The sequence below is a fragment of the Drosophila montana genome, unplaced genomic scaffold, assembly GCF_035044405.1.
Source record: "Drosophila montana isolate Dmon_TW-CO22-7 unplaced genomic scaffold, ASM3504440v1 contig_2438_1, whole genome shotgun sequence".
In the NCBI taxonomy this organism is placed as follows: domain Eukaryota; kingdom Metazoa; phylum Arthropoda; class Insecta; order Diptera; family Drosophilidae; genus Drosophila; species Drosophila montana.
The window spans coordinates 1,845,584-1,856,672 of NW_026997315.1; the positions used below are offsets into that span (position 1 = coordinate 1,845,584).

Genomic DNA, 11,089 nt, shown 5'->3' on the forward strand with positions numbered 1-11,089 from the left:
GACAATTTTAGTGCTAAAGTTTAAGATTGATAATTTTTGAAATATTTATTTATTACACATATTCGAAATAGGGAGCAGCTTGACAGTAAAGCTCATTCAAGTACTTTCTTATGGCCTCCCAGTGACTCAACACATGGCTTATAAATCACTGTAAGCTTAAACTCGTTGGGAATTTTAACGACGCTTAACAGTAAATCGACACAGCTGACAAAATTACATTTTAAAATTATAATTATTTTGCTTGAAGCTTGTTTAAAGCTTTCAATGCTATTTTAAACATTTATCTTATTTAATAGTCAAGTTTAAACAACCTTTTTTAGTTCTAAAGTTAAAAGATGGATAATTTATTTAATAATTTATTTACCTATTACAAATAAGTGACATAGCGCGCATGTTATCTGAATATCTAATTCAAGTAATTGCTAATACTCTGCCTATTATATTTTGCAACCACTCAAGCCACGCCTTATCAGCCACTAGAAGATTAAACTGATTGGGAATTTTAACAGAGCAAGCGAAGCCTAACAGCAAAGCGCTTTTTGAGTTAATATTTATATTATCTTAGTAAATAATCTAGTTTAATAGACCTTTTAAAGTGTTGAAAATCAAGATTGGCTATATATTAACACATTTATTTGATAAACATAAACGCGAGCAGGCTGGTCAAGTTTTGCATCCACTCAATATCAGTCCGTGGAAGTTTAAACACATTGCGAATTTTAACGCAGCAAACAAAGCTTAACAGCAAAGCGTGACAAACAGATTTAATTTTCTGTGCATCTAGGACCTACAAGCTTTAAACTTAATGTATTTAGTTACCCTATCCAAATACAATATGAAACCGTCTTTTCCGAAACTTGTGCGACAGTGTAAACAGCTTGAGTGGCTGCTTGTTTACGGACTCGTTACACAAAATGTAATGCCCAATTTAGCCATGGTAAAAAAGTGTAGCAATAAGATGCCCGAAAACTAGTTGCAATATTAAACATTAATGTCAAAGCTGCCAACAATAATTATGCAAATTTCATGTGTGTTTGTGTGTGTGCGGGGTGTAGGAGCGTAGCCAAGACACGAACCCTGACAGCAGTGACACTTACAGTCAGGCAATTTGCAGGCTGCGTCTGCTACGTGCAAAAGGAAGTCGCACCTTGCATACGAACCACCGAACCACTCAACTGAACCCCGCCCACCCACACAAACGTAAGCGCATTTTAATGATCTCATTTATGCTAATCTGCAAACGGTTAAATCTGTGCACGCCACAGCCACAAGGTGGGCCCAGACAGCGCCAGACAGCAGCAGCAGCAGCAGCAGCAACAACAACCATGTGACACCGGCTGCTAATGCTAATGAAGTCTAATTGAATTTTGGACACTTGACACGTCGCACAATCTGATCTTTTTCGAGGCGTGCGGCAAGCATCTGTGTGCACAGAGGCGTGTCGCCAAATTTAAAACCCTTTAAGATGCAGCTCAATACATGCCACACGGCCGGGCAGCAACAAATGTATAGATAAACAGACCCGTATGTTTCCGTTTAATAGGGCAATTGCAGCTATTGACAAGAATTGACATCATTTTGAACTTAGTTTCAGAAGTTCCCGTTTTCAGTTTCAACAGCAAAACGGCCGAGAATTTAGAAAGAGATTCGTTCGCAAATGTTTTGAAAAAAATGCTTTTGCGGAATGAAACAATTCGGAACGGAGCATCATGCACTGCAATGATCAGGAACAGATCATCACGTATTGTTTTTAATTTTAATATATTAGCAAGTCATTTGTTGGCATGATGGAAATAAAACATGCTGAGAAGAGTCGATGAAGTAATCACAAACGATTCAGTTAATTCAAGAAATATTTGTTAAAAGCTTACATTAATTAACATTAATGCGACAGGAAATCTGAAACGTTTGTTTGTGGAACACGTGGAATAAATGACTCGTTTAAGATTTATGTAAACGAGAACAGCCCCATTTTGAAGCCCCGACGGGTGTCGAGTCAACATTTGCGTTTTTGCGGTTGCGGCTGGACCTCAAAAGAGAGGGAGAGAGAGCGAGAGTGAGAGGGACATAAAATTTCCTATGCATTTAACCGCATTGAAATTTTCTCGTAATATTTGATTTGATTTTTAAACAAAAAGCTGCACGTCGAACACTGTCCGGCTCTGTCATGGTTCGAGATATGCGTCAAGTGATGGCCACTGGACAGTTCGGTCTGTCAAGTTTGGCAACGCATGGTGGCAGGGGGAGGGGTAGGGGGGCATGGGCAGGGGTATGGGATATGGGGTATGGGTAGCTTTGCTTTTGTTAGTCTGCCAACGAACCAACAACAAATCAGCATTATTTGACAACGCAGCTAATTTACATGAGTGACCAGAGTTCAGGCAATGACAGCGTTGACCAGCACATCTCCTGCCTTCCAGCCGCAGTCCCCGTTCCAGCTGCTGCCAGGGCTGCTCCAAATGCCTGATGGTTGCGGGTGGCAATTGCCGGCTCCAACAAAAATGTCAACGTCAACTGCGGCATCGACTGCGGCTGCCCGTCATGCAAATCGACGTTGAGCGACAACAATTCAAGTTGAGGCGTCATCACAAAAAGTATAAGCAACTTGCGACTTGTCTTTAATTTAATTTAATTACTTTTCAACGTAAATTTCGATACTTTATTGCCTTGCGTGCACGAGCATCGCACTCAACCGCAGCGGGCAGAGCACTGCGGGGGGAGGGAACGCACACAACAGCAGCAGCAGCAGCAGCAGCAGCAGCAGCAGCTGCAACAGCAGCAACAACAACAAAAGTGATTTAATCGGGAGTGTCCGACTAGGAGATATCCTTAAGCCAGATAAAAAGCATTATCGCTTTCTTCTGTACTTACATACATACATACGTATGTACATATATACATACATACATATACATAGCTATCTATTATACTTATGCTTCGGCTAGCTTCTACGCTTAGCCCCACACTATGGAAATAACTTCGGTTTTTATAGTCCGATCTTTATGAAAGTTATTAGAGTAAATACCAACGCCCAAAAATGCAACGTTTGGCGGAAATTCAAATTTTGAACCGGAAAAGGTATGAGATAGAGTTGCAAAGTCTCGACCTCTGTCGGTCGATATATAGCTAGATCAAGAATATATATACCTTATCAAGTCGAAGATATTTTCTCCTGCCTGTTACATAGATTCGCACAAAATCATTGTACCCTTGTTTAGCATTATAAGTGGACTCAGGGTATATCAACAGCCGAGATCTCCATTGATCGTCCAAAGGGCGGCTCAGCGGCGAGAGAAACAAATTTGAGTGTCACTTTTTAAATTGGTTTTGTATTTTGCTTACTCTAGCTTTGTTTTTGTTATTCGCATTTCATTTAAGATAGCCGCAGCGAAAGACGCAGATTCGGTATTGAGTGGATTCCGGCTATGGCGACCTAACTAGGCGCTACACTTAAAATTGCATGTGCATTTTATTTATACAAATTTTTAAATTTATCAAACTCTGTAGCGCGCTTTTAAGGAAGACAACGTGTAAATTACTGGAAAAGCAAAATATGACCGATATAAATTATTTCAAAATGATGTGAATTATTTATTTTGACAAACTCTAATATCTATAATGTGGTATCAAAAACCTCTTTCGAGAAATATAAAACAGTTCAGGTATGCCTTTAATGTTAATAAAAACAAAAAGAATTTAAATATATATCCATTCTGGCCTATCAAAATATCTATATAGAAGAAAATTGTAAATCAACATATCTGTAAATTATTTATTCACTTAAGCCCACATGACGAATTTGCTAAGTCTTGACGAACTTAAATAGGCAGTCTTATGAAATATCAGTTAATTATATATTATGTTTAAATAAATTATTATTATTATTATTATTATTATTATTATTACTTTTTTTACTATTATAAATAAAATAAACATTCATTTAACTAGTTTCCTCATTTCATTTCCATACACTTCATATAGCCGCCCCTTCCAATCGTAGCGCATCAAACAATGCATGATCCTCTGGGTTATCGGAGAGCTCCACACGTACCGACTGGGCATGCGGCTGCTGGGAACGGCTGCAGTCCGGCAGTTGGGGATTACAATACGCGTCGGGCCGCAGTCATATAGATAACATAAACAAATTCCGTGTTGATTCACTACGAATCAAGCATAATAAACGGATCGCGCGAGAACGTAACAAAGAAAAACATAAAGCACATAATAACAATTCTATATGCACACACACACATCCACATGCGTGTGTGTATGTATTTACATATGTGCAAATGTCGTGGCGTTTAATTTGGATAGATAGCGGTCACGATAACAAGCTGATTCCTATCTAAACTGTAACAGGTGCACAGCAGCGCTCGTCGCGTTCTGTTACCGAGATATTTTCCATTGATAAGGGGCCCTCGGGAGAGAGCACACGGTGAGCACGCAGCGAGCAAAGCTCGAAGAGAGCTTCAACGTGACAGCAGGAAAGCTTCGGCATTGACGTCGCCGTCGGCCTCGGCTTCTCTGGCGCTCGCACGCGGCTCGCCATGCGCGACTCGAGTTTCAATTTATTCAATTTACCGTTATAGCTGCAATTGATGAAAGCGACAACGGCGACGGCGACGACAACGGCGACGGCGACAACAACGGCGACAGCGACAGCGACAACAACAGAAGCAGCAGCAGCAGCCACAGCTCAGCTCAGTGAGTCGCCATCGCTGCTGCGATGCAGCCGCGCCACATCCGCCGCTTCATCCTGGCTTCATGAGCTCGCCGTAAGTTTTTCCCACTCGCTCTCGCTCGCACTGGCATTGAAGCTCTCGCTATCGCGTTCAGTTTTGGCTGTGCCGCCAGCACCGACGATCGTTTTCCACTCGCTCCAGTTCCAGTCATTGTCACTGTCAGCAGCAAGAGCCGTCGCGTCGTTATGTGTGTGTGCTTGCGCCTGTGTTATTGTTGTTGTCGCCGTTTTTCTCGTTGTTGTTGTTGTTATTGTGATCGTTGCATGTAAACCCCTTTGTCTGCGATTATCATGTATCGAAATAATGCGGATAGCTCTTTTTGTTTCATCAATCGCTTGAACGGTGCCACCCACGATGAACTGCAGCAGCCGGGCGAGCATGAGCCGACATCGGCGATCCTCAGCTACTGCAAACGAAAGGTACGTATCGCGGATACAGCAAGAAAAACGGATATATACATAAATGTATATGTATACATGTAATACAGTACGCAATCGATATAGTCAACGAATTGCGGAAACATTTAAACAGAGATAAAAAAAAAACACAGTGAATATAAATATATGTTACTCCCCGTGATTACTGTTACTTTAATCGGAGACCGCACAGATAAAAATGTTGTTGTTTTTAATTACTGTGAATATGATAAGTCAACGCCTACACAATGCTTCCTTACCCGGAACATTTCTATAAATAAAAAAAAGTAAAGAATGAGAACAAAAATTATCTATATATATAATAAGTGTCTTTAAATCATCTTAAGGATGATCAATTTTATGGGAATATTTAAAATCGTATGAATTGCTTGTGCTTTTATCAGGGGATATGTGAAAAATGTGAATTGAAAATGTGAATTGTTTGTGTTTTTATCAGGAGATACATATGTACATATATGCAAAATGATTGCAATCCAAACATAAACATCCAATAAAAAATATTGTTCCGAAATTATAAGTTGCATTTTTTTTTAATATATAATTTGCGATACCCGGATCTACATAAATATATTCATTTTAAATATATGCAAATCAATATTTTTTGTATTGGGTATTCAATTTGAATTGAATTTTGTAAAGTAAAGTAAAGTTTGCTAATTTCCGCGCGATATCTGTAACAAGAAATCCCTGCCTAATTCAGTCCTTAATTATTCAAAATTTATATATTGCTTTTTTTGTGGTGGTAATCAATGTTAAAGTTCCTAATTTCAAAGAATTATAATATATGTATGTATATTGAAAAATTATATTGCAACGATTAATAATTTAGATAGAAATAATATATTTCAAAGGATAATAATATATAGAAAGGCTTCTTTCAAAAACAATGTTTTAAAAATAAAAAATAAAAAACAATTTGAAATTTATATCGATTGCACACTGTACAACTTGACAATAATAACCAAAAAAAAACATTACAGTTTCTGCGTCCGTATGTGGCCATACTGACGCTGGTTGGGCTTAATCCCATCTCCACGGACATGAGCAATGTGCGCGCCTGTTGCAGCTATGTCCAGGCTCTGATGGTGCTCTGTGTGCTCCTGGTGGGCTATGTGCTGCGCTATCTGTGCGGCTATCGGTGAGTGGGCGACCCGGATGACAGATGACATAAATTTTAAATATTTTCGGCATTTCCAGTGGAGATCGTGGCTTCAGTAGCTATCGGGACATACGACCCGGTGGATACGGCAATAACAGCGATGTTTGCGGCTCCTCCTCCGCCTCCAGCACGCCCAATACCATTGGTGAGCTGCTGTTTGGATATGTGGTGCCGAGTGCCCTGAACCTGCTGAGCTTTGTCTCCGCGGTGCTCGTCTGCAAGGTGATCGAGCACGAGCAGCTCCAGAATCTCATTGAGCGTGTATTTCTGCTCTCAGCCAAACCGAAACGCTTGTGCCGCATGCTCTGGCTATATCTGGGCGTGGCACTGACACTTCTGCTGCTGCTCTTTGGCTACGCCTGCTGTGTAGTCATCATGCAGCCGGCACAGATCATTAAGATAGCCTGGCTGGCCGATGCACTGCGCGACTGGGAGCTGTGCCTGCGCATCTGCCTGTTGTGCACCATATTGCTGCAGGACCTGGTGGAGATAATTGTGCTGAGCAGCTACTACATTGAGTGCTATTTGCTGCGCGTGCATCTGGAGACCTTGTCGCACAAGCTGCTGATGCACTCGATCGACTCGCTGGACTGGATGCGTGAGATTCTCGAGTTTCGCAAGCTGCTGGAACGCGTCAACCAGCATGTGTCCATACCCGTGTGCTTTCTGATTGTCATGAATCTGGCGTATGCATTTGCTGGACTCGTATATCTCTTCAAGGATTTCGATTTCCACTACTGCGCCTTGAAGCTGGTGCTATTGAACATTGCCAACGTCATGTTGTGGCTATTTTTGGGTCTGCTGCCATTTTTTGTGGCCGGCTCCGTGACGCGTGTCTGCCAGAATGCCCAGGCCAACGGTCATCAGATACGAGTGCGTCCATTTGTATATCACAATACCTCCGCCGAGGATCTCAATTCAACGCTGCTGTTCGCCTCCTCGCTGGACATGTCCGCCAAGCTCTTTCGCATGCCCATCCAGTCCAACTATCTGTGCTTTGCCATACTCGTTGTGACCATTGTGGTGCTCACGCTGGGCATGTGCCTCAATTTGAGTGCCCTGGGCAGGTTCTGATACAGTGAACACTCGACATGCAGCAGTTGACTTACATATTTTTACTTATAGCTTTAATAAAGATTTATGCATAGTATTTGGTTTAACTTACAATTCTCCACCAACTGTCTTTTGCTTAGCAATTTTATTTACAAATTACGCTTGGATCATTTTTTGTTTTGGTTTTTTTGTTAGGGGATTGCTTTTGTTTACAATTTAGCTACTTAAATTCAGTTCAGTTTCAGTTTTTCTTTTTTTTTTTTGCTTAGTCAAATATAATTAAGAAGGCTGCTAACCATTTTGAAGAGGATTCCACAAATATAATATTTAAATACATTAAAATATATTCATTTGTAAATGTTGAAAAAATAGAATACAATCATTTTAGCTGCGCATGTTTGTAAATTGAAAAAAACCTATAATGATGACTAATAAAATATTTATATTAATTTAATAACAAATCATAATCTTTTGGCTGTCTGTTGTATTTTACAATCTTGGCAAGGAATTAGCTTTAATTGGCAAAATTTGAATTAACGTACTTAACATGTTGGTAACAAATCTTATTTAGAATTTCTATAGACATAGAAATAGTATTACAGGTAAATAATGTTGTTGTTCCAATATAAAGCATTGTTTTTAAATGCATATGATACAATAGTATATCTATATAATCCGAGTTTTTTACGAGTCATAAAGTAAACTTTCACAGGCTAAATTTGGAAATACTAAAAATTTAAAGCCCATTCAATTGGTTTGCAGCCTAGTTAAAAATATGCATGTGTATATATATATATAAACATAATACGGAACTACGCTTAAAGTTCATGTAAAGCGCGCGCTGACTAAGTATGCACTTTGGTTTCAGATTTTTATTAGGCGCATCCTGAACCTGTGCGCCGTCTTCCTTCTGGATTCACCAGCCTAGCCAGGGCGGATGATTGATTTTCGATGGCGGGGTAAAGGTCAAGTTTACAGGTATATTTATCAGCGCATGGACACGCTTCAGCCGTTTTAGTGTGCTGCGTATGATGATGCCATTCTTGCCAAGCAGAAAGCCAGCCGGTATTTGTGCATCCCGATTCGTCTTATCGTGTATCATCTCAATATAATGCTCGAACTCGGGCGATTTTGAATTGTATTCGGTGATAATAGCGCCAACGGCACCGGCGGCCTCGGCGTGTAGCGTTTTGGTAAGAAACGAGCATTCGCTGTTTATAGATAAAGCAGATAGGTTATAAATAGGTTGGAAACTTTGATTACGAGCATTTGGCCGACCACCCTCCCACATCCAACTTACCCCCTGTCCATGAGCGCAATGCTACCCTGCATCTCGCGGGCATTGCGTAGTTTCTGGCAAGCTTCGGGCGGATCGGCCAGCACCATGGGCACACCCTCCAGCTTTTGTGTGAAGGACACGCCAAAGTCCTTGGCCGGTCGCAATCGGTAGGTGTATTCCAGATCTTGCGGCGAAATGATTTCAAAGAACACGTCACCTGCAATTATGTCCTGAGTCGTCACTGGCATGTGTATTGTAGACGTGGCTGTGCATTGGCTCAGTATGGCAATCACTACCAAAACAATTAACATTTTGCACACATAACTAGCGTGAGTTTATTATTGGTAAAAACACCGAAATACATTGCACGGATGCAAAATATTGCTGGAGTTTTAAGGGCTGCCAACTCGTGGTGGCACGCTCATATGGCAAGGCTACCGGCGAAAAGTCTGGCAGCACACTAAACCATGAACAGTGGGGCGAGCGCAGACTATTTATTTATGAAATAATCAGACGAACGACTGTCGTGTGTAACCACAGAAGGCAGCCGAATCAGACCGAAGAAAATTTTGCTAATCTGCTAGGGAGACAAGTTGACTTCAGTGCGAAGTGGGATATCAGGGCAAGTGGCCAAAAAAACAAAACAAATCTAAATGTAAGTTCAACGATAATATAAAAACGTATGTTATCTAAAAACAAAGTTGTTTTTTGTTTTGACTCAAATAGGCAGTGATTATCCATATACACAAAATTTTGAGCGGGCGTTTGTACAAATTGAAGTTTGGCAGCATATTGCCAGTATTTTGTACCAATGTATACCGCGTGGAATTGCAGTGTTGCAATTGTGTAATCAAAACATCCCTGTGTGTACGTTCTTCTGTGACTGGCCAGCGGCATTTTTCCATACTCGATACCAAATTTCTGGCGATACCATTGTACTAGTTTTGTGCGGTAGCCATTTTAATTTTTGGCGTCGAAAAAACTACGGCGAGCGAATTTCGCATATCCTGTAGTTTTTGTTTAATTGCATTTAACGCAAGTCAGTTTTGCTCGTGCAGGCAGCAGCTCAGCTCGTGTGTGTGTCGGAGATACGAAACGTGTGGTTAACAGTTGTACACAGAATCTAATTAACTCAAGTACAGTACAATGTCGATGTCTGCCACGTGCTACAAGTGCAACCGGCCGGGCCACTTTGCTCGGGACTGCAGTCTCGGCGGAGGACCAGGAGGCGGCGGACCCGGTGGCGGTGGCATGCGTGATGGAGGTGGTGGCGGCGGCGGCGGCGGTATGCGTCGTAATCGTGAAAAGTGCTACAAATGCAATCAATTTGGGCACTTTGCACGCGCGTGCCCCGAAGAGGCGGAGCGCTGCTACCGCTGCAACGGTGTTGGCCACATCTCCAAGGACTGCACCCAGGCCGATAATCCGACGTGCTACAGGTGCAACAAGCCCGGTCATTGGGTGCGCAACTGCCCCGATGCGGTTAACGAGCGCGGCACAGGGCCAGCTAATGTCTCATGCTATAAGTGCAACCGCACCGGACACATCTCCAAGAACTGCCCGGAGACGTCAAAGACTTGCTACGGCTGTGGCAAGAGTGGACATCTGAGACGTGAATGCGATGAGAAGGGTGGACGGAACTAGGAGAGAGCAGCGCGAGCGCTCTCTGAGAAATCAACGAAAATGTTTTGTCAAATAAAAAAATGAAAAGAAAAAAATATATAATGAAAAAATCAATTGCCAGCCAACAACAACAAGAACAGCAAAACGCAAACGCAAAAAAAAAAAAGAAGAAGCGACCAATCAGTTAAACCAAGTCAAGATCAACAGACACAAAAACAACCCCAAGCACACAACCACACGTACACAAACCCACACACAGACTCACACATCCATACATACACATATATATCTAACCATCATCTAAGCAGCACATCTCTAATTCCAAAGCTCTGAGCCTGCAGTCGTAGAAGAACAGTGTATACAAGCAACAACTAGGAGGAAGCACGATGAACAGCAATAGTCTGGGAGAAGAGAAGACAACGATAGCGCTGGTGGCGCTGTGCAGCTGCTGGAAGCAGTAGTAGAAGAAACAGACGTTGTATTTTAGTAGCTACTACCACAATAGCAACAACTATATTATTATTATTATTATGCTGCAAACGTGTTTGAATTTACTAATTACAATTATAACGAATGGAAGAAAAAACTATATAAGAATATATAATTTACCTTAAACAAAAACAAAAAAAAAAACTCGTAAAAATATATAAAAGTATGTATGTACTACAATGTATCCTATTAGGAGTTCCAAACACGCAGAAGATAAATAACAACAAAGTAAAGTAGGAGCAATGAGGCGATCGATTCAGAACGAAAGAGAGGCATGTTCCTCAACAAAGCTGCGGCCGGCGAGCTT

General features: G+C 41.3%; 3 protein-coding genes across 3 annotated transcripts; 2 read left to right on the plus strand and 1 right to left on the minus strand.

Annotated features, from left to right (window-relative positions):
• The first annotated feature begins 4,695 nt into the window (after positions 1-4,695).
• Positions 4,696-7,488, plus strand: GrlHz (Gustatory receptor-like Holozoa). The gene is made up of 3 exons (XM_064681917.1): positions 4,696-5,161; positions 6,160-6,317; positions 6,377-7,488. Exons 1-3 carry the CDS (start codon positions 5,033-5,035, stop codon positions 7,410-7,412), a joined length of 1,323 nt encoding a protein of 440 aa, XP_064537987.1. The 5' UTR covers positions 4,696-5,032; the 3' UTR covers positions 7,413-7,488.
• Positions 7,489-9,102, minus strand: LOC135428103 (PRADC1-like protein). The gene is made up of 2 exons (XM_064681918.1): positions 8,692-9,102; positions 7,489-8,602 (listed from the first exon to the last, which is right to left on the minus strand). Exons 1-2 carry the CDS (start codon positions 8,979-8,981, stop codon positions 8,308-8,310), a joined length of 585 nt encoding a protein of 194 aa, XP_064537988.1. The 5' UTR covers positions 8,982-9,102; the 3' UTR covers positions 7,489-8,307.
• A 315-nt stretch (positions 9,103-9,417) lies between these two features.
• On the plus strand, positions 9,418-10,465 carry CNBP (CCHC-type zinc finger nucleic acid binding protein). The gene has a single exon (XM_064681919.1). It carries the CDS (start codon positions 9,817-9,819, stop codon positions 10,312-10,314), a length of 498 nt encoding a protein of 165 aa, XP_064537989.1. The 5' UTR covers positions 9,418-9,816; the 3' UTR covers positions 10,315-10,465.
• The last annotated feature ends 624 nt before the right edge of the window (positions 10,466-11,089 follow it).

What these genes read in the sequence shown, in the direction of transcription:
- LOC135428103 (XM_064681918.1), bottom strand. Translation starts at nt 8,981, where the DNA reads ATGTTAATTGTTTTGGTAGTGATTGCCATACTGAGCCAATGCACAGCC. An exon ending in ATTGCGCTCATGGACAGGGG is followed by an intron (nt 8,603 to 8,691) that starts GTAAGTTGGATG and finishes ATCTATAAACAG; the next exon opens with CGAATGCTCGTTTCTTACCA.
- CNBP (XM_064681919.1), top strand. Translation starts at nt 9,817, where the DNA reads ATGTCGATGTCTGCCACGTGCTACAAGTGCAACCGGCCGGGCCACTTT.
- GrlHz (XM_064681917.1), top strand. Translation starts at nt 5,033, where the DNA reads ATGTATCGAAATAATGCGGATAGCTCTTTTTGTTTCATCAATCGCTTG. An exon ending in TCAGCTACTGCAAACGAAAG is followed by an intron (nt 5,162 to 6,159) that starts GTACGTATCGCG and finishes AAAACATTACAG; the next exon opens with TTTCTGCGTCCGTATGTGGC. An exon ending in CGCTATCTGTGCGGCTATCG is followed by an intron (nt 6,318 to 6,376) that starts GTGAGTGGGCGA and finishes CGGCATTTCCAG; the next exon opens with TGGAGATCGTGGCTTCAGTA.